Raw genomic sequence first — 24,017 nt, forward strand, 5'->3', positions numbered from 1 at the left:
CCGGTCTCACCCTGGACACCCATGGGTCCACCTGTATATGGACCCCCCCACTGAAATCCCCCTCTCCAACGCTGTGGCCACATCCTCCCGGGTCTTCAATATCATCTCAACCTTTCCCCTCTCGAGCTCGGAAGAGACAATAGCCCCCCTCCCAAGAAGGGCATTCATAGCCTTCGTAATTACGCCCCTGGACATCTGGGGCCCAGTTTGAACCGAGATACCAAAACCGTCCCAGTCCAAGTCAACATGAGGCTCACCGCTGCGTAGCTCCTCTCCTTCAGCCGAGCCCCCGCCATCACAGAGGCACAAACCAGCTCCCGGCACCACAGCAGCTCAGCTCCAATTAAATTCCCAGGGACAGTCACAGTCGAAGACAATCTTCAGAAAGAAAAATCCTCCAGCTGAAGCAGGAAAGTCTCCAAGTTCATCCACAGCCGAGAACACCTTACCCTGTCTTGCCGAACGCAAAAGCACCTTCTTCACATTAAGCCAGGCAGCCGCACTGTGCAAAATGACTTTAGGGCAGAGAAACAGTGCCAAAACATGACAAGGACACCGAAAACTTCAAACCCTCGCTCTCCAGGCATTCTTGGCAGTCCGCCAATGACAGCCGCTCCCTCGACAATGTAGAGTAATCTCAGGGATTTTCCCACTTGTGGAGGAATTTTTAAAGCAAAGGAAAGTTTCAACAGTCCAACAATAAATTAAATTATGAAGCCCCTCTGCCTCTGTTTCTTCTCCATCGACCAAATCCTTGAAAGACTGCTTAAAACTTCTCAGCCACTGGAGCTGAGAAAGACACAGCCTCTCTCTCTTTCTCTCCAGGGTGCAGGTTGTCCCAAGGTTCAAGTGATCAGCCAGTTACAGGGAAAGAGTGATATCCAAGTGAGGGCACTGTCACATCAGATAGAAATATATAACATTACTTGACTAAGTGGGACCCATTGGGTCCCAGTTACTAGCGATGTTACAATACCTACCTTCAGCGGCGCTGCAGTTCTGCCACTGGCCGTGTGTGCGAGGGGGGCGGGGCGGGATTAAAATGCCATTTTCTCCTGCCTGTCGGAGGCGAACTTTCTATGGCTGTTAAGCAGCTGCAGAAAAATCGTTCCGACTTCCGTTTTCGGAAGTTTAAACAAAAAAAATCGCAGGACAATTTAATCCCTGGAGTAAAATAAAAAGCTAACCCCGTCCACGTCTACAACGGGACGGATCTCACGTAGTGGACAAAACATAAGGTAAGTCGTCTATTTTACTTCAGAGTCATGTGAGTGACTACGTGAAGACCCCGTCCAGTACGCATGGATGTCATATCGACTATCGCACTGACTCTGAAGACAGGGGTTTGGCTGAAGAAACCACAAGTGTGCAGGGGGTGCAGGAACAACACTACCAGCAGCAGGAGCTCGACGAGTGGCCGTCGAGTTCAGGAAGGCCACATCATCACGCAAGACCTCACATCTTCGACGGAAGCACCCCTACGCACCCACCAGCAAACCACGATGAACTGAAGGTGGTGAAAGCTTGAAGGCCGTACAACCAGGACAAAGGTCTTTTTTAGGCCTCAGCCCAGAACGGCCTTCGTTGGAAGATGCGCCAACCTCGTACGCGAGCTCCTCTACCTCCAGGAGCAGATGTAAAATCATGCACACATGTTTGAGGCAGCTACTGGTCGGGTTGCATAAGTCCTCCCATTCGGATAAAGGTATGGAACCTCATCGATGATGTCTCCAGTCACGGATACAAGTTGGTAATATTTAACGTTTGAATATTTACACTGGTTTGGGATAACACTAGATTAGTTTATACTGCACACAGGTATGGTTGGAGTTGCCTTTCAAGACAAGGCTCACAAGAATGGGATGTGGACTGATCATTGTCAACAGCCTCAACCCGCATGTGCAATATAGACTTTTCTGAATAACTTCCATGTGATCATTTCCGCTCACAGGGTTGAAGATATTTGAAATTTAACTGGATGAGGCAACGATTCACTCAGCTGCGTTACAATGGGCTAACTCCAGTTTCCAGATTATTTACCAAATCACTACTGTAGATGGGTTATGCATGCAACTGGTGTTGCAACGACGGATGAAGGAGAACTTTCGCCCTCCACCGCGGCCCGTTCGTACACCCCGGGACCCAAGATCTAACAAGTGTCCTAACTGCAGCTACGTGCACTCCTCAGAATCACAGTGCCCAGCCCTTGGTAAGACCTGCAATTTCTGCGGGAGAAGAAACCATTTTGCAGCTGTCTGCCGATCCCGTGGGAAAGTGCCCTCAGCTCCCAGACAACTCCTAAACAACCTTCTGCAAGTTGATAGCGAGATGGACTCTCAGCCCTCTGTTGACGCTGCCCCCGACTCTGAGCTCAGCTTTTCCACGGGAGATGTAAGTATTTACACTCTCCTCCACAGCCGATCTCGCCTCCCCGATCCTTCTGTGAACATAACTGTAAACAATAAGTCGTTCTCTGCTAAACTTGACACGGGGGCGAAAGTGAACGTAATGTCAACAAAGCTGTTCCACCAGATAAGGAATAATGAGCTGCTGATTGCCGACCGCTCTGTTTTGCGTGCCTATGGGGGAGAGGAACTAACACCTGTGGGGAGGGCGACTTTCCACTGCGTGCTGCAGGAATCTTCCCAGGACCTGTCTTTCTTCATTCTGGACAGTGACTGTGTGACGTTGCTTAGCAACCGGGCCTGCCAGGATCTTGGGCTGGTGTCGTTTAACCATACGGTCCACGAGGTGCAACCTGTGATGGATCCACTATGTGAGTACCCAGACCTGTTTGACGACAAGCTGGGGAAGCTGCCGGTGGTGTACAAGATCGCGACTGACCCATCTGTGGAGCCTGTGATCCGTCCACCCCACAGAGTGTCTTTTGCCATGAAGGGCAAGGTGGAGAATATGCTTAAGGACATGGTCAACATGGGAGTGCTGGAGGCTGTCAGCGATCCAACCGTATGGGTCTCCACCATGGTCGCCACGTTGAAGAAAGGAAAAAATGAGATACGGGTATGCATTAACCCTAAGGACTTAAATATGGCGATTAAACGGCCCCACTACCCCATGAGGACTGTCGAAGATGTTGCCGCCCAGGTGGGACAAGCCACTGTGTTCTCCGTCCTCGATGCCAGAAGTTCGTTTTGGCAGATACCACTGGACAAACGATCCACGGACCTGACCACGTTCAGCACGCCCTTCGGCAGGTTTAAGTTTTTACGGATGCCGTTCGGCATCAACTCTGCCAGCGAGGTATTTCAGCGTTCTATGGAACAATTATTTGCAGGTCTGCCCTGCGCGATTATTGTGGATGACATTCTGGTCTATGGGAGGGATGTGGCCGAACATGACCACAACCTCCGGCGGATTTTGGACCGTGCTCGGCAGATAAATTTGAAGCTCAATCGGTCAAAGTGCAAGTTCCGGGTGCCTGAAGTCACATATGTCGGCCACATTTTCACGGCCCAAGGGTTGAAGCCAGACCCGCAAAAGACCAGCGCTATCTCTGAGCTGCCCGCCCCGACAGACGCTGTCAGTCTGCAGCGCTTCCTGGGTATGGTGAATTACCTGGGGAAGTTTATCCCCGACCTCAGCGAGTTGAGCGCACCCCTGAGACAGCTCACAAAGAAGGACATTGCCTGGGCATGGTTTCCGCACCACCAGCAGGCATTTGATCTGCTAAAGACGAGGCTGGTCAGCACACCTACACTTAAGTTTTTTGATCTGCTGCGTCCGATCGTGGTCACTTGCGACGCCTCTCGATTTGGACTGGGTGCTGCCTGCCTGCAACCCCATGATGGTGACTCACTGCTGCCCATCTCCTATGCCTCCAGGACCATGACGGACACAGAGCAGCGCTATGCCCAGATAGAGAAGGAGCTGCTGGCGGTGGTTTTCGCGTGTTCGAAGTTTAAGGACTTCTTATTTGGCACCAGGTTCACCGTTGAGACGGATCACCAGCCACTGGTAACGATACTTAACAAACCAATACACTGCGCTCCTGCCAGGCTACAGCGGATGATGCTGCAGCTACAGCGCTTTGACTTTAAAATCGTATATAAGAGGGGCACCGAGATGCATGTGGCTGATGCACTGTCCCGGGCCCCCCGTATCTCCTGCGACCAGCACCCCTTCGAGCAATCGGACTTACAGGTACTGAACGTCAACTTCGTCCCTTCTCACCAGCTGCAGTGCTTGGTTGAACATACCGCAAACGACCCCGACCTGCAGCAGCTTGCTGCTGTCATCAAGCGCGGGTGGCCCACCAAGCGGAATTCGTTGCCTGCCAGCGTCCACCCCTATTTTCTGGTCCGCGATGAGTTAGTCCTCCGGGACGGTATTATTATCAAAGGACACAAAGTTGTCATCCCGGAATCGCTGCGTGGCTTGTATTTTGATGCCGCCCACATGGGTCATCCTGGGGCGGATGCCACCATCTCACATGCCCAGGAACAGTACTACTGGCCGGCCATGGCTAAATACATCCAGGCCAGGGTTGATTCCTGTCCGGACTGTCACTCGCTTGCCCCGCATCAGCAAAGACAGCCACTTTTGCAGCAGCCTGCACCTGACATGCCCTGGTCTTCTCTGGCTGCCGACATTTTCGACTGGCGTGGGAAGCAATACCTTGTGCTAGTAGACTCTTACTCGAATTGGTTCGAGGTGGACCTCCTCCCTGCCATCACCTCCGAGATGGTGATCAGCAAGCTTCGCCGCCACTTTGCCACGTTTGGTTCCCCTGTCCGGCTACAGACAGACAACGGTCGCCAGTTCACCAGCGCCGAGTTTCGAGCATTTGCCACAAAGTGGAACTTTAATCATTTCACTAGCAGCCCGGAGTACCCGCAAAGCAATGGTCTGGCTGAACGGGCGGTCCGCAGCGCTAAGCACCTGCTTGAACAAACCCGCCTCTCGAACGGGGATTTCTATCAGGGTCTCCTGAACCTTCGCAACATTTCCAGAGACAGTACCATGGGATCCCCTGCCCAGCGACTCATGTCCCGAGTTGTCCGCCCTCCGATGCCTATTGCCCAGCAGTCCCTGATGCCTAAGGTCCTGCAGCCTGCTGATGTCCAGAAACGTATTGCCCAGAAGCACGAGATCCAGCGACGATCGCATGATAAATCCTGCCGCCCTCTTTCTCCACTGATGCCTGGACAGGTCGTCCGTTTGCAGACGCCCACCGGCTATTCCCGACTTGCCACCGTCGTCGGGTTTGACAGCGCGCCACGGTCCTACCTCGTGGATTTCGAAGGGACTGTATACCGACGCAGCCGCCAGCACCTGTTGGCGGTTAACGAGCCCAAACCACCTCCTGCGGTTCCGTGTACCCCTCCATCGCGTGTCGAGCCTTCCTCCACTAACGTTCCATCTGCTCCCTGCATGCCACGGTCGGTCCTCTTGCCTCGGATAGCCCCCCCTGCTCCTCCGGGTTTTGCTCCCCAGGCTCTGTTGTCCCCTGCAAAGTCTTCTGTCTCTCCAACTTCAGCTCGTTCTACCCCTTCATTCTCACCTGGCTCTCCTGTGCCTCTCCGTTCCCCCTTCAAGCCGGGTTCCCCACCCAGCTTCTCTCCCCCTCCTGTTTCTGCTCCTGTCCCTCCTCCTATTCTTTCGGGTGGGGAGGGTGAAGGTGCTGTGCGCACTCGCTCGGGTCGGATTGTAAAACCTCCGGCTCGCTACGGAGAATATGCTTAGCTTTGCAGGTACTGTATAATAAACCTGCTACTGTAGTAACTTGTTTGAATTGTAAGGGAAAGGATGTAGATGGGTTATGCATGCAACCTATAATGTAGCTACCTCATCACCACTAACCACGCCCCATCATATTAGTATAACTGTAGTATCCTCCCTTTGTTCCTCCCACTAGGTCCCAGTACGCCTGAAGGCTGGATGCAGTCAGTGCTGGGACGTGTGTGCCATGTGCTATAATAAACTACCAGTAAAGGTTACAGTGTGTCAGGTATCACTCCTTTACAACTACTATCAGTGCTTTGGTTGCACAAAGCTAACAAATAAGTAGCATGGCCAATCTGGATGATGTTGAACATACTGTATTTTACTAAATTAGCCTTATCAGCCACATAGCTATACTTGAGGAATTGGTTCTCACCCGTCCAGTTAAATTTAAATTAAGTTGATACCAACTGAAACTATTGATTGTTGGGATACAATCATCCATTTATTGGTCTGGGATCAGCTCTGAGACAAAAAATTAGACCTCTGCTATTTTTAGCTGAAACAATCAAAGTCACAATGATGGACAGCTTTGCTCCACTAAAACCTCTTATCCGTAAATCTTCAGTCAGTTCCAACTGATGCTATTGCCCAAAGATGGGTAATTTACTATTACCATCTCTAGTTACGGAGGCAGATGGGATTAGCATGAGTTATCAAGTGTTCAGTCATGATATCAACTGCCAATGGACACCAGGTGCATTCTGGGCATTAAAGAGTGTGTGGATATGCATATACGGCATGCACAAGTCCAAGGTGATACACTTTGGTGGTGGTATATGTTAATCACAAAGGTACAATCAAATCAAAGTATCCGGTGATAGTTTTACCAAACCACATTTAGCACTGGTGTATTATTATGTGATCAGAATGAATGTGTCATCACAAAGTATTTAATGACAATGTGGATTGATAGAACACTAACTATTGAGTTGCTTGCATCCAGTTTCAATCAACAGTGAACGAGGCATACAGTGGCGAAGGGTGCATTCTCGCTACACTAGGAAGGAATGTTATTTTATGTCTTCCTCCATTTGGCCTCAATAGACGGGTTTTGCAAAATTCAGCAAGATTCCCGCTTCCGGGTTTTCATAGTGCCTGCCTGGGTTATACACCTATGGCTCCTGCTGAGGCGAAGAATGAACATAAAACCTTACATGGTTAATCCCGGATAAAAAGATGCTGGTTCAGTTGCGATGTTGAAACCATCCTCTGCATGATATAATCAATCATAGACTTACAGACTCTGAGAGATCGTTTCTGCGGCTTGGGTTGTCAAACCATGAGCGTTAAGAGTGCTCACTGCAGATTGCAGGGATAGCACCAAATAGCAGCTATCTGCATAGGAGATGGGAAGCATTGTTTATGCTTCCTTACGTTTAACACGGCACGGATGACTGACACATTAAAATTCAGTTTTATGGGATTATAACATTAAGTTACTATTCCATTACTGTGCCTTAAGTACCTCCTAATCATTTGGCTGATGAGTACATAAACCACTCTGTCCGGTCTCACCCACTGATATCCAGAGAATGAAGGTATCGTCAAAACTTAAAACCTCTCAGGTTTAGGGACGCAGAGACATGGGTTGTTAACATTGTACTATGTCACTTCACCGATGGGCACCAGCAACATCCCAGCCCATGGTCATACTCACGTACTAGTGATTACGCCATGGCACTGAGTTCAGTGCTATGGGTCCAGTCATTTCAACACTGGATAGGATGATCATATCTGCGGGCTATAAATAACATGTTTTGTTTATGATTAATCAAGCAGATTAGACAGGGACACAAGACCAAACTAGAGTTGCATATCCCATGTACCTTGGGTTACGTGTGATCACGCATTTACACCAGTATGTCAAGGTTCCTAAGAGCTTTATAGACTGACAGCAATATTATTAGTTACATAAAATCTTGTTAGAAGGAATCACTACGAACATTCTCCAGATGGTTATATGGGTCTGGCATATACAGGAGTGTACATTGACATTGAGTCTCACTCCACCAGGACCACTATACCTCAGCAGCAGGGATGGACCACATCCTAGCGGTTGCACGATGGTCAAACTATTGATCTGTCCAAATATTCAGAATAAACCTATTGCCAGATCAGGGGTATTTGCCAACTCTATGTTTGGTATGGTTCATACTTCCTCCAGGTTGAGGGAGGTTACTATTGCCACTATTATTCATTAATAGCATCAACATGTCTATATCTATGTCATGTCTGAATGCATTCTTAATGTTCACTCATCATTGGCCTTCTGATGCAGTGTATGACGCCTGGACTCTGTTCCATGGCATGAAATCACAGAGCTTTAAAATCTTCACGTAGTCACTCACGTGACTGCGAAGTAAAATAGTAAGATTAAACGAGAATTTACCAGTTTGATCTTTATTTTATGAGGAGTAACGTTGAGGGTTTACGTGCCCTCCGCTCCCAGCCCTCTATCATAAAGTTCAACAGGTATTATGGTTCTCTTATCTTACTATGTTCAGTTCAACAACTGTTTTCTGTGATTTCACACCGCTGCTTTGAAGAATGACACGCATGTGTACTGGACGGGGTCTTCACGTAATCTTACTATTTTACATATAAACTTGCTTCTTAGGATGACTTTAATCAAAATTTCCTTGGCGATAATGTGATTTTGGCCCCATACGAATCAGCAGTATTTTTCCTGCCGATATGGGGTTCAAATTCACCACAGCCGCAACGTTCCAATCGACCGCGTTCCACAAAAACCCACTCGCAAGATGATTAAATTTACGGGAATTAAACATTAAATTCCTTCCATTTGGCCTATAAATTCATGACAATGAGATTTAAAAATCATGTTATATTGTGAATTCTTGTGTTAATGTTATTTGGATACAGGCTATTTAAAAATGTTAATCTTTTCTTAAGAAATGGATAGATGTTTAGATCTAGTAATTGAATTTTGTAATTAGCTACAATTAGGTAACTAACTCATTATATGCTTTAATTTCAGATCATCCAAGTAAGATTGTTTCATATTTGTTTCAGAATGCTTCAATCTATGATAACTGAACATTTCATTCAGTTCTCTTAATTTTTAAGAAAGTTATGGGGTTTTGACTGTCCTCAATCACAGCTTTTGAGTTAAGTCAATGGAAAAGCAATAGGGAACAAGATGCTAATTTCAGAGTATGAAAATGGCCATAACGTTTTTAATACTGAAGATATGAAAGTGCATTAGGTGTCAAATTAAATTTCTTTTTATGCTTTATCTGATGGGATAAATTGCAGACTTGATTTTTAAAATCTCAAAATTTTGTAACATTGCTATAGTTACATAGGAGGCCTGGTCCCCCAACGCAACCCATTCCCCAAAGCAATATTCCACCACTCACCCGTTCCCCCAATGCAACCCGTTCCCCCAACGCAATATTCCACCACTCATCCATAGCCCCTAACTGCACAGATACAACTCATTTCCCCTCATCCCCAAGCACTCTCTCCCCCTCCTCTTCATGTGTGGGAGGGGAGGAGGGGAGTGGGGTGTGTGGCCGGTGGGGGGGGGGGGGGGTGGGAGGAGAGGAGGGGCGTGTGTGGATGGGGAGGTGTAGGAGGGGGGTAGGAGGGTGCTGTGGGACGAGGGGGGATGGGGAGGGGGGTGTGTGGCGAGGGTGGTGTGTATATGTGGGTGCGAGAGGTGTGGGGGGGAGGAGGGATGTGGGAGGGGGTGTGTGGGCAGTGGGGCTTGTGCAGGGGAGGGGTGTGTGGGCGGGTTGTGGGGGGAGAGGGGTGTGTGGGCGATTGGTGCGCTCTGAGGAATCCTCCGCCGGCCATCCTCAGCTCCAGTAAAGACGCCATGGCGCATGAAGGGGCGGACCGTCCCAGGGAGTGACAGGTGAAGAGACTAATCCGCACAACGCCGATTGGCAGGAGAAGAGATCGATCTGCGCACGCGCGTTTTTTAAGATTTTTAACATTGCCAACTTTCCACTGATCGGAACGAAACTTGGCGCATTCGCAGCACAGGAGAACGGTGAGTGAACTGATGAAAAATCGCAGCACTATCGCGAACTGTTTTATGCGCAAATAGAAATACCGCCAAAGATAACAAGATCAGAGTTTTAGTTATGTTTCGATAGATGAGAGGCGCAGATAGCAGAGACAGTGCAAACCTTTATTCCAAGTGGAAATGTCAAGATCAGGACCCTATTCCTCTGATGCACTGTTCTATGTTCTATGTAAGAGAGATACTCCAACACATTGATTGGGTAGAAAAGTCAATCGCATTACCAATGAGAAAGAAGAGAATATATTATATAAGATTATAGTAGAAATTATATTATATTAAGTGGATGTGTGTCATGGGAATGGTGTTGCCACGTGCTTACTGACTCTCCATCTTTCAACAACCTACAAGACACAAGTCAGGTGTGTGATGGAATTCTCCACAATCGCCTGGGAGGATGTGCAGCTCCAACAGTTCTCAAGAAGCTCAAAACCTTCGAGGACAAAGACGATGTGTGACATGGAAGTGGTACTTCCATAGGATCTACAACCCCTTTAGAATGGAGTATTTTTGGTGAATCTGTGGAATTCATTGTCACAGACATCAGTGGAGGTCAAGTCATTGTGTAATTATGGTCCGAGAGCTAACCCCCGTTAGTCTAGTTCAGTAAAACACTGAGTCATCTGACTGACACTGTTGTTTGACCAGTCCGTATTATTAATAGTAATGGATTCAGCCACATTAGTGGGAAGGCAATTTAGCAAGATGGCACAGTATTGTGGGGAATTTACTCCATTTCGATAATTTAGATCACCCGATTGATCCGTATATAATTCTGAAAATCATTCCAAGAATTCATCTGCTTCCCTTCTTTGTAGCAATGTTACAACATTTTGAGATTTAAAAAAATCAAGTCTGCAATTTATCCCATCAGATAAAGCATAAAAATAAGTTTAATTTGACACCTAATTCACTTTCATATCTTCAGTATTAAAAACGTTATGTCCATTTTCATACTCTGAAATTAGCATCTTGTTCCCTATTGCTTTTCCATTTACTTAAAAGCTGTGATGGAGGACAGTCAAAAGCCCATAACTTTCTTAAAAATTAAGAGAACTGAATGAAATGTTCAGTTATTATAGATTGAAGCATTCTGAAACAAATATGAAACAATCTTACTTGGATTACTTGAAATTAAAGCATATAATTAGTTAGTTACCTAATTGTAGCTAATTACAAAATTCAATTACTAGATCTAAACATCTGTCCATTTCTTAAGAAAAGGTTAACATTTTTAAATAGCCTAAGTGTCCAAATAACATTCACACAAGAATTCACAATATAACATGATTTTTAAATCTCATTGTCATGAATTTATAGTCCAAATGGAAGGAATTTAGTGTTTAATTCCTGTAAATTAATGGCCATTTAAATCATCTAGCGAGTGGGATTTTGTGGAACGCGATCGATTGGAACGTTGCATTTGCGGTGAATTTAAACCCCATATCGGCAGGAAAAATACTGCTGGTTCGTATGGGGCCTAAATCACCTTTTCGCAATGTAAAATTTGGATTAAAGTAATCCTAAGCAGCACGTTTATATGTAAAATAAACGGCTTACCTTGCTTTGTCCCGTCCGTGAGATCCATCCCGTTGTCGGCATTGACGGCGTTAGAAGTCGATTTTTATTTTACTCCAGCAATTAAATTATCCAGCGATGTTTTTAATAAACGTGATAAAACGCAAGTCGGATCGATTATTCTTCAGCAGCTATACAGCCTGACAAAGTTCGACTTCGACAGGCAGGAGAAAACGGCATTTAAATCCCGCCCCCCTCTCAAAGGCGCCAAAGTCGCGCACACGGCCAGTGGCAGAACTGCAGCGCCACTGAAGGTAGGTTTTGTAACATACCTATTCTTTGGTTTTATCTCCAAAGTTCTAGCTGGTTCAACTGGTCTCTGAAAGGTATTCGCAAGGGCAGTTAAACCTGCCTCTTCCCTTGCACTATCTATTGTCTGCCATTACATCCTCTATTGCCTCATGTGTTGGATGTCCTAAGGCTGCTAGAAATCTGATGTTTTCTGTTGGAGTAATTGACTGTTGTATCACATCCCATAGGTCTTGGGATTCTGCATAACACCCATGCATTGTAGTTCTTAAGTGTTCTACGAAGGAAGCAGGTGATTTCTTTCTATCAGGGATCTTGCCTAACTGTCATTATCTCGTTGGGCTTCCATGGGGTGTGGGCATCTGTCGTACGGGGATTATTTGCACCCGTTGCACTAACCAGATCGAAAGTAGGGGTTGGCACTTTCCTAGCTGGGAACTGTCCACGGGCTATTCGCTCTGCTCTCATAATATATGCTATCTAGGATCTGTTTTAGTATCTCCAGCTATTGTTTCACCCTCAGAGGCATTTTCTTCCTCACTAAGGGAATCACAGTACCTTTCAAACGATTCCTTATGATCCCCTGCTGCCTGTCTAATTCGTCTAGGCACAGGCTCACAAAGGCACTTCGGGGGTTGCACTATTCCTTCAAAGCTCTTATCCTTAAATACTGGCTCTATTCCCACCTTCCCCCTAGTACCGTGAGCTACCGAACTATCTATAGCTAATGTAGTAATCGGGGTTAAAGAATCCCGTGCTGGCGTCACCACTGTTGGTCAAGCAAGCTTTGGAATAAATTCAGTAGGCGGAGTTATAGGTGCTGCCGAATCCAAATGTGTGATGTGTTTACAAGCTAAACAAGGTATATCTGAACTGGGAACGCAAGATGAATAAAGGGAAGGCTGTGAACCTCTAATTAGAATACTTTCCCGCCTCTTTAAATAATCGTCTCCCTCCCCTTTAAGGTCAATGCCAACCACCGGATCCTTAAATTCAAGATCCGCTGGTGCCAGTTTCCCTTCGGAAGATCTCCCTCTTCCCTGCCCCTGCTCTCTAACATATTCCTGCTCCTTTCCCAAGGTACTTGGAGGTTGATAAACGTCAGTATCTTTCAGCTCTATCCCAAGCCTCGAAGATGCTCTCTTCCAATTTGCCATTCTTATAACCTCTCTATTTGCCTTCCGCGTTGCATAGTATGTTCTCCACAATCCTATTAACTCCTTCGCAACCTCACTGTTATCACGTTGCCAAATAATTTGTTCTATATACTTTATTCCCTTCAATGTTTTATTGCCTCCCTTCGGCCATAATTCGCCGCCTAATTCCTTATTCAATGTTCCCGAAAAGATTCTCAACCTCTCAGCTGTTTGTGGAAATTAATTGCATATTAATTGCAATGGGCTTTCAGAATCTTCAGTCAAATCTCGCTCCAATTGATTTCACATGTTTGCAGCCAATGGAAATAAACTTCAAAGCAACGCACTTCTCCTTAACAATTCACACTTATCTAGCAATCTCTGAACTTATCAAACTCACTCCCGAACAATGGCCAAAAGGTCTGTAGCACGTCAACAGTCTCGCACTTCTCACAACACAATTGCACAATCAATCCTTTCAATCAGGTATCCAAATTCCTTAACAATCTCGCACAATTCACAACTCAACTCGCACAGCTTTCAACCTGTAAACAATTCCAAAACAATCTTTGGTCGACCAAATTAAGGTGCTTCAGTGAGCAACCAAACACACTCTTCACCAACAATCTACCACACTCAGAAGACTTTAATCTAAACAAGGACAAATAAACTCAAACCAGGCAAGCAAAATCGTACTTAGACAAGAAACTATACCACTTATTATTATCATGCAAAAACACACTCCCATATAAAATGCAAGTATTCGTCTAATATAGTATTTGTTAACTGTACAGTTCCAAAAGCAAATCATAGTATATTTTAATCCCTCGTGGGGTTTTCAACCAATGGAACAATCCCCTCGATACAGTGATCGGAAGGATGCGAACCCCTGATTGAACAGCCACGAGCCGGACTCCAATTATAAAAGCAGTCCCAATCAAATTATGTTCTTATACAGTCGATTCGAATCACTATTACAACAGTGCATCTAACATTCAAAACTTTAAATCAAAAGCAATACACAGTAAATACAATGAAACAGTCAACAAATCTTACACACATTTGAAAATGTAACTACACAAATCTTAACTATTAACACTTTCAACAAAGTATTTATTATACACAGGTTAACCTGGAAGAAAATATATACACTTTACAATATCCAGTTGTCAATATGGAAGCCTGGAATAGGAATTAACCAGCACCTCAATATGAGGTCCTGAATTTAGTAAATTTGGATCAAAAAATTTTCAGCTCATTATTTTCTTCATCCAATTATCTTTATAGTACACAAATTCAAATTCCAAATTTTTAATCAAACAACTTTATGATTATGATATTCTCAGGATTGGTTAAAAGTATTTTCTTGCAATTATACTTTAACCACTGAGTTCCCGGTACCTTTACGAGACTCCTCCCCCGTCTTTTCAGAGATCAAGATACTACTCACACAGGCGAGGACTCAAACCCTCATAGCCTCATCCTTGGGCTTCTTCCTTTCCACATGCTTGGTACCGGGTGTCAGGGCGTGTTCACTTCACGCTGGCAGTCGATGCCGATCTTTAGAGCACCTTTCCAATTTGCACCCCCAGCAACAACGCAGCACTTCACCTCTTAGTACTGTTCCGACCCAGTCCTGTATATTCAAATATCCAGCCAATCGGATATCTCAGTCTGGGCAGGGCCTCAAATACCTCAACTACTTTTCAATGTCAGGCCAACTCAATGATACCTAACTTTTGCTTTTTTGCAACAATTCTAAAGGGCCTCAAACCACAATATGCAAGGATGCCCTCAGTGCTTGCTGGACTACTGGTCTCCGATCTTGTTGGGAAACCCAACACAAGTGCACCAAGCAGGTGTTGCAGATGCAAAAATCCTCCATTTTATAATTTCCAGTTTGGCCAATATTAACAATTGGGTATTTTTAAAGTGGAGATTGATATATTCTTGATTAGTACAGGTGTCAACGGTTACAGGGAGAAGGCAGGAGAATGCGGTTGAGAGGGAAAAATAGTTCAGCCGTGATCGAATATCGGAGTAGACTCAATGGGCTGAATGGCCTAATTCAGTTCCTATGTCTTAAGTTTTTCTCTCTCCATTAGGTAGATATAACAAATCTGTGAGGTGTTGTGAATGCAGCATTATGAGCCAATCACATATTTGTGTGGTGCTGCCAATGCAAACATTAGCAAATAACCATGATGCACTCTGTGGATTGTATACACTGAGACCACAGTGCACTGATAGTAATTAAGTAAATGTTCATGGTTGCAGGGGTTACTTTGTCCAAGAAGGTGTTGAGCTTCTTGAGAACTGTTGGAGTTACACGTTTCTCCAGGCATGTGTAAATTATTCCATCACATTGATCACTTGTGCCTGTAAATTGTTGAAAGCATTTGGAAAATAAGAATATCCTGCTCTTTCACAGTATTTATGTAGTTGACCTCATTAGGTTTATTGCCAATAGTGATATCATGTTAACTGTGGGAATTGAGTCAATAATGGTACTGCTGGCTGTCTGGCAGAGAATGCTGGACTCAATCTTGTTGGAAAAGGTCATCACCTGGAATTCATGAAGTGCATTTCTCCTTACTTATCAGCCCCAATCCAAACTTTTTCCAAATCTTGTTGAATGTACTTGAGGAATCACAAATGCAACAGGACACCATGCAATTTTCAGCAAACATCAATTCTGAGCTTGTGAGTCAAGAGAGTGGTTTATTTTCATGAGTCCCTGATAGAACAAAGAAATTCTTATGCAGCAGCAGCACGACGGAATATGTAAACATAGTACACTGTAAACAATATAATAAATGAGAAAAAACAAAAGTTCAGTGTGTGTATATATACACACACACACATATATAAACACACACACACACACACACATATATAAACACACACACACACACATATATATATATATATATATATATATATATATATTATGTGTGTGTGTGTGTGTGTATATATATTCTATATTATTAAAAGTCTGATCTTGACCACTTCCTGTTGTTCTGTATATTGATTTTAGAAAAAACGCTGGCACTTATGGCTGTGATGTTTGGCCATCTTACGCAGAGTCTCCTTCCCCTGTGCAGGACAAGAGGATTTTTCTCATCGATAAAAAATAAAAGAGTTATTAGTGTTTAAAAAATGTTGAGATTCTCTCTCCTGAAGGCCACACCCTTTCCGGAGGGACTATAAAACCTAGAAGTGTTGAGTGCCTTATTCACTCTGCAAGCTGGGGGAGCAAGAGGGTCATGTCTCTCAGTCTGAGCTGTGAATAACACTGAACACATGTCTACTAAGCTGTGAGTAGTTTTACTGACCTGTCAGTGCCCTTAATGTGGTTTGAAAATATAGTTTGGAAATGCTAAAGCTGTGTTGCCTTTGGTTTGGAAATGCTAAAGCTGTGTTGCCTTTATGCCTTTAGCTCAATTTTGAACCGAGGGATGAAGCTGAATAATCTTGAACTGAGTGGGTAATTGTTAAGGCAGTGATGTTTGATAGTGCTACTTCCATTTCATATTCTAAGGACAGGACAATCTTGTGTCATGTGAAATAACTAATAGAAACTAAGTACAGTAAAGTTGGGGAGGAGTTGGGGTGGGGAAAGGGTTATTGAAATATGATTTGATCTATTAGCACGTGAGGGAAAATTAGCTCTGTTTTAATATATTTTAAAATTGTTGTCTAATCATATTTTGAACTAACTAGGATGAATCTCAGGTTTAAATAATGCAAATTAAGTAACAGAAATTCATCACCACATTTAACATTCAGCTCACTCTTCATGTAAAATGAATTAATGATTTTATTGTGTTTGTTGACCAGCGTTTGGTGTTGATAAATTCATTCTCCTGTACATTCTTTGTTCTCCCTCCATACTCACCATTAATGTAGGACTCACCTCCTCATTCTTATTCATTGTTTCCTATTGCATCAAACTGATTGAATTTATATCATTTTCCTGAGAGCTTTCCCTGTCCTTTAACATCTACATATTGCTTAACTACTTCACTTTCATGCTTCTTTCAACCCATGAAATGATGTGCACTCCATGCTCTGACTTGACACCCAGTCCTCTGAATTTATTAAAAGAACAGGACAAATAAAATAGCAATCCAGAATAAAACCTGAGCTTTATTTGAGAGCAAGAAAATATATTATGCTGTATTAGTAATGTTCGTGTCCATCCTTGTGGATCTTCAGGCCTATTTCAAGAAAAATATCTTGAAGGATATCCCTCCATCAGTTTAGAATGAAGAAAATCCAATTAGATCTGGAGTTCCAAAATCCATATTAATTAAAAATGAACTACAAGAGACTTGTAAAATAGAAAAAAATGCACAAAAAGCTGCAAATAATTAGTTAGTTAATTAGCTAGATCATTTTAGATATTTTGTCTATGATCCAAACAAGACACTGCAGGTTCTGACAGTTAATCTTTGAGTAGAGTTAGCTATTTAGGAAATGTTTCTAAATCTGACCAGATAGACAGAGAAAAATTACCAAGGGTAAATCAATTTTGTGATAAACATAAATCACACACTTCAGTGAATGAATGCAACTAATGCCGGAAATAGAGAAGGTGCTTTGAATCTGTAATGTTGTTCCCTGTTCAGTGGTTGCCTTCTTTTAAATCAAGGTACCTCAAAAATAATAGAAACTTTCTGACAGTTTTCCTGGAGTGATTACAAATATAATGGTGCAATACGGCAAACACGTTAAAAGGCTCTATGTGTGCAGTCTGGCAGATGGTGCATTAATGCATTAACAGCAGCTTCTTGTGTTGAATATTAATGCTTCCATTTTGTGCAGAGGAGGACAGTGTTAGATGATTCTGTGCACAAATCCTGATGTTAAAAATAATCAGTGTTTAGTTTAGGGAAAGCCACAGGGAGGCCCAGCCAGGTGCATGCCAGCCATTTCTTTTAATTCCAGAAAATCAATATTCTCATTTCCAGCTTATTTGTATTTATTACTTGTATTTTTAAATTACTTTACAGCAAATAGCTAATTAAATTCTTGTCAATCAGTCTTCTTCTATTGAATTTCTGTTAATTCACACTTCTCAAATATTGATCAAATTATCTAATTTACAGAAGATAAGATGGGCTACAGAATCCCGGAATGAATCAAGATAACTGAAATCAGTTCGGCAAAACATGCTATTCTTTAACTATGGAAAAAAATCAATTTTGCACCATCACATAAATATGGTATGTGTATATGTTTAACATACACGTACATACTATGTGCTTTTATTTACTAATCCACATCTCTGTTGGGTCACATTTTATGCCCTAAATTTCAACAATATAAGAAAGATTACACATTGTCAGTCAGTACATTTTAATATATAATATTTTAGAAACTTAAAGAATGAATTGCAGGAGAAAGCTGGCCTTTTACGTGTGATTATTACCGCTATAATAGAATGGAAAAACAACATATGTTCTTGCAGGTGTTTAGGAAGGACTTGCATATCATAATAGATTCATTGCTTTTAAACTCCAAACATTGTGGTGCAGTAATTAAAACAGCTAACAAAGTGTCAGAGTATGTAATCAGAACAGTAAAGTACACATCTTGGAGGTATCCAGGGTTTACAATGTTAACAATGTTTTACAATGCCAGACAACATTTAAAAAATGTTGCTCAAACCTGGTCACTGAAGTCGCTCATTTCTTGCTGGCAGACACAAATAGGTTTCAATCTGCATTTGGTTGATGGAACAATGCTTCATGAATAAGAAAACATTATTCTGTCATTTCTTTGTACATCTGATCAAATATGTAAGAATTTATTACTGCCTCTTAGCAACGTGAAATGTTTGAGAACAATCATCAGATTTTCAACAGTATCATTAGGACATCATTTAGCTTATTAATATATACCTTACTAAGTGGCAAAGTGGATCGCCTACCCCTTCAGGAACTCTCCTAATATTCAAAAAGAAGAAAGACACAACATGCTGGAGTAACTCAGCAGGACAGGCAGCATCTCTGGATAGAAATCAGTGACGTTTGGAGTCGAGACCCTTCTTCAGACTGAATCAGGGGAGAGGGAGATACGGAGATAAGGAAGTGTAAGGTGTGAAAATGAGACAAAGGGGGTGGATATCAAGTGAAATGTAGAATAGATCCTTGTTAGCTGGGAGAAGGTAACAACAAAGCAAACAGTAATAAAATGTTAACAAAGACAGTCACACTAGTCAGAGAACTGGGAGTAACTGGGAAGGGGAGAGGAATGGAAAGAGAGAGAAGGGTTACTTGAAGTTAGAGAAGTAAATATTCATACCACTGGGGTGTAAGCTGCCCTAGCGAAATATGAGGTGTTGTTCCTCCAATTTGCGCTGGGCCTCACTCTGACAATGGAGGAGGCCCAGGACAGAAAGGCCAGTGCGGGAATGGGAGGGGGAGTTAAAGTGTTTAGTAACTGGGAGATCAGGTAGGTTTATGCAGACTATGCGGAGGGTTCACCCCCAATATTCATTCTAATATTCACCCTAATTTTCCTACAATGTGGTGGACAATGTTATCTGATGCTGTAGGATCTAGCACTTCTTTATAATTTCACCAAGACTCATCTTCTGTACTGTAGATAAATCATCAATTTCCTATCTATGTACCTGTCTGTTTCTTAAACGTTGGGATTGTCCCTGCCTCAACTACCTCCTCTGGCAGCTTATTGCAAACAACCACCACCTACTAAAATTCTGAAGAAGGGTCTCAACCCAAAACGTCACCCATCCCATCTCTCCAGAGATGCTGCGTGCCCCGCTGTGTTACTCCAGCATTTTGTGTCTACCTTTGATTTAAACCAGTTCTTTCCTGCACTTATTAAAATTAAATTACTATTAAAACATCGGCATGTTGTGAGATTAAATAAAAAGACTTCCTAGAAGATATGGGGCCTCGAACTATCAGAACTACTAAACAATGGGCAAGTGAGGTACAGTACTTCAGAACCTATAGCAATTTATTATGAATGGTCCTCATGTCAAACGTGAACGATTGATGCTGCGAAATTCTTCTCGGTTAGCGCACGCGGCGTGATGATCAACTTTCCTGGAGGTGTGAATCCAATAAACTGAAATGTCTCATGACAGCAGTTCTTGGCCCGGAGTCTGAATACTTTCCACCGCCTTGGCATAGAGATGGATTGCAAACTATTGCTTGAGACGGATGGGAGAAGAAAGCCATTCTCTCAGTTCCCCCTGTGCGTCGAGGAAGCGAATTTGACTTTGTTTTGTTTTGAAGGCAAGCGACCGTGCAATTAAACGAAAGATAAAATTTCTAAAATGAAGCATAATTGTCTGAATGGCCAAGAGCGACACAGCGAACGCAATTCTAATGCTATTTTAGGCGCCTACAGAAATCCGCATTGTGAGCAGAATAGTTTTGGAGGTTTAAAATATGTTTTTTTCTCTCTCTCCGGACGTGTTCAGAATGATTGAACATGGTGGGTGATCTAGTGATCTGCAAAAGCTATTCCTCCATTGTAGGTGGTGCACGATGATACATAGTCTAGTTGGGCTAAAGGTTGGATGAGATTTTCTTTTCCCCCGTGGGCATGTTTTACACAATAAAAAAGCTTCCATCAGTGCCTCCTCTCCATTAAAAAGAGCAGGGACGGTGCGGCTTGCAATTGGTATTCAGGCACTGCCGCTTGATGTCACTCTCTGCTCTCCAAACCTGAGTAGGAGGAGAGTGATGATAATTAGGCTGGGCTGCATCACCTCTTCCCCGGATGGATGACTTCATTCTTCCGCCTGGGTTTCCTTTATGTTGGTGCTGGGGTCCCCGGTCCTCTCCAGAGCTCGGCAAACACGCTCACAAGGCAGGATCTCCGCCAGCGCCGGCAGGGCAGTGACAAGCGCCCCGGCCACCGACTAACCAGCCCAGGATTACCCGTCCCGGAGCACAGTCGCCGCAGCCCCTCTTTGGTGCCACCAACCCTGCACACTCGCTCGGTTTTGCGGGAGATTTCTTTCTTTTCTTTCTCCTCCCTCTCTCGCTTTCTCCTTGCCGCTTGATTTCCATTCTTTGGAGGCGCTATGTCGGAGATACTGCCATACAGCGAAGAGAAGATGGCTCACTTTGGGGGCGAGAATGAAGTCAACCAGCTCTCCTTCAGTTGCCGCCTGCAGGACACCGACACTTTCTTCGGCGGCTCCCAGGCCAAACGACCCCCTAAACTGGGGCAGATCGGCAGAGCCAAGCGAGGTAAAACGCGGGGGCATTCATTCATTCACTATCTCGGTGCGATGGGGGGGGGGGGGGGGGGGGGGGGGGGGTAAATTGCTTTTCATCTTTTGACCGAATGGTACCTATGTTTTGCCCCAAGTTATTACTGGTTAAGATTGTTCGCCGGTCCGGTGTAAGATGCACGGCGGAGATCAGGAGGAAAGAAACGCCACAATTCTAGCCAGCATCCCACTCAGTATCTGTTTCTTCGTGGCTTCAGGTGGCGTTTGTTGATCAGCATTCGGTTCAATTCTAATCAGCAGTAAATCAGAAATGCGACAAGATTTTAGAAATCTGTTTATCTTTCGAGAGAAATAACAGCCTTTCACGTTCTTTCACCCGTCCGTTAGTTCACCTGTGAGTTCATTTGTTCATGCGAATCTATTCATTTCACTACATCTTTTGCCTGGTTGGGATAGTTTAGAATATCATTTTCAACTGTCGCCTACAGGTCCCGGTTCCTGGTTTGTGCAGGAGCTTCCCCTTTGATCGTCCGACACCGTCCCAATATTTGGTCACTTTTGATGCATTTAGTTGTATTTCACAATGCCAAACGAACTTAATTAAAACAAATAAAGCGGCCCTTTAACATGTTTTCTCATTCAGTGAAATCAGGACCCTAGCGTCACAAAAAAACAAACCCTGGTGCATTAGAATCTCGCATTATCCAGTAACAGAAATGTACACATTTCAGTATTCTTCAACATTCAGTTTGGACATTTAATCTCTATTATTTAAATCCATCGCAAATCACTTAACACGAAAGCCAAGAACCCCTTTTGATAATTTAAACATAGAATTTAACACAAGATCCCTTTGCGTCAAATTTCAGTCATTTCTTAATGTTCCAGGCTACGCCGCCGAGCAAGAGTGGAGTTATTTACCGTCTAAATACGTGCAACGCTTAGTAATATTTAGGGTCAGTAACTAGAATTGCCACAGGGTGGGTTTGACTATTTCTGACTGGGATGGGAAGCTGGTGGAATATGGGAAAACATGCATGCGGGCGTTTATTGCCTTTCTGGTCTAGTATATTGAGCGAGATGGTATTTTGGTGTTTTTCTCAATCTGACCGTATTGTGGGTGCAAGCTGCGTTGCAGACTCTAAATTGCTTGTAATTGATTTGCAGTTGTTATCGAAGACGACAGAATAGATGATGTTCTGAAGGGGAGGGGCGACAAAACCTCGTCTGGAGTGTAAGCTGAAAGGGCGCTACCCTGACTCCCAAACTTTTGAAAGCACTTTTGGGCTGTGCATGCGTTTATGGATTGTTTAGAGAGATTTTGGGTCTTGCTGACGAATCTCCAATCCAAATAAATGCACACAAATTGAGGAGCTGTCAATATCAGCACCATTATCCAAGGCACACACAGATCAAGTAGCTGTCCATTTCAGAATATCACTCCAAGCGAAACGCACAGAAATGGAGCGCCGAGGTCAACAAAACACCGTCTTCTCTCAGCCGATGCACCGAGATTGGGGAGCTGTGCATTTCCGAATTTACCACAGACTTTACCACTAACACTCCCGTTAATCGGAGACAATGGCAGTCAGCAAAACAGACTCGATGGCGGAAGGAATGAAAGCACGAGGCAACGGGCGTAAAGGAAGGATTTGTTTTTGCATCAAAATATAAAATTAAAAAAAATAATAATTCATCTTGTTGCATGAGCTTCCGGTCACAGTGCCAATATTGATGCCAACAGTCATTAACAGTTCGGCACGCTTCTTTCTAATGGAATTCTTCGTACTTGTATTTTTATATCTAAATCTTTGTAAAAACAAATGCTAGTCTATGTATTGTATTGCATTAAAAAATGTTTGTATTTTTGGTAAGGATGTATTGACCGGGTCCATTGACTTGAAAGACTGGTTGACTTTGGTCTATCCTGAATCAGTATTGGAAAGAGACTTATTGAATGTCATTTATGAAACCTCTTAGTCTTTTACTTGTTTATTTAATTTATTTTTATTTGCACACATCAATGCTAAAAATCTGTATTAAAAATATATATAGTGAATAAGCATTGCTGATGGATTTGTGAAATTTAAAGGTTTATGAGGAATACTAATGCACTGTTTAAGAAGTTTAAAATAATGCGCTGTTAACATTGACTATTCTCTTTTTTGGACTCTTTTGAAGCTGTGTTTTTTTAATTTAATTTTGTAACCTTTTATGAAGCTTAATCTCGTTATCTGTGCATGTTTACATGATGCGTAATTTTAAATGAAGAAATCATTCCAAGATATATAAGAGCAAAAAAAATTGTAATGACATTCTAAGAATGAATCATTGTACATTTTATGACCATTTTCACTGTACTTGGTGAATGAATAAATGGTTGAAGGCTGTCGGGGCTAATGTTGATTTATTTTCTCATTCCGTCTGCGTTGCCTTTGAATGAAATGTCTGAACAATCCATAGTGGTAATATTCGGCGCTGGAGTATTCACCAGTCATGTTCAGACAATAACATATGTTATAATCACACATGCTCCTTAAATCTGAATTTCTCTGGAAGAGCGATCATTTCTTTAAAATCGGGACCCATTATCCAGCTGGTTTTAAAGTGACAACCCTGAACTGCGTACGGTTGTTCCAATTTGTATCAGATTTTTATATCTCCTCATTATACGCGCCTTCAGCTCTAACCCGCCACTTCTTCGTCCAAGGGAATAGTGGACAACCGCATTCAGTCAGGTTCCCACCAGTAACTAGCTCGTAATCGCTGAGAAAGGGCACGACTCCCCGAATTTGAATCCCATTCACAATTGGCGTTGAAAGGTCGGCTCAGGTATAACAAGTTTACTCCAAACACAAATAGACCATGGGGTCTGCAGGGCTCTAATACACCGTGGGTGAATTCTGGGGGGGGGGGGGGGGGGGGGGGGGCATTGCAGTCACTTCCTCGGTTCTTATGGGGTCTGTAGCTATTTTCTGATAAATGGATTTTAGTGCAAAAATACTTATCTAAATTAATCATAGCAACACTGAAGTGG

At 43.4% G+C, this 24,017-nt stretch overlaps 1 protein-coding gene across 1 annotated transcript; it reads left to right on the forward strand.

Moving 5' to 3' along the window:
• Positions 1-20,482: 20,482 nt before the first annotated feature.
• Positions 20,483-23,370, forward strand: camk2n2 (calcium/calmodulin dependent protein kinase II inhibitor 2). Its single transcript, XM_033032075.1, has 2 exons — positions 20,483-20,996; positions 22,148-23,370. Exons 1-2 carry the CDS (start codon positions 20,828-20,830, stop codon positions 22,216-22,218), a joined length of 240 nt encoding a protein of 79 aa, XP_032887966.1. The 5' UTR covers positions 20,483-20,827; the 3' UTR covers positions 22,219-23,370.
• Positions 23,371-24,017: the final 647 nt, after the last annotated feature.

The sequence above is a fragment of the Amblyraja radiata genome, chromosome 13 (genome assembly GCF_010909765.2).
Source record: "Amblyraja radiata isolate CabotCenter1 chromosome 13, sAmbRad1.1.pri, whole genome shotgun sequence".
In the NCBI taxonomy this organism is placed as follows: Eukaryota; Metazoa; Chordata; class Chondrichthyes; order Rajiformes; family Rajidae; genus Amblyraja; species Amblyraja radiata.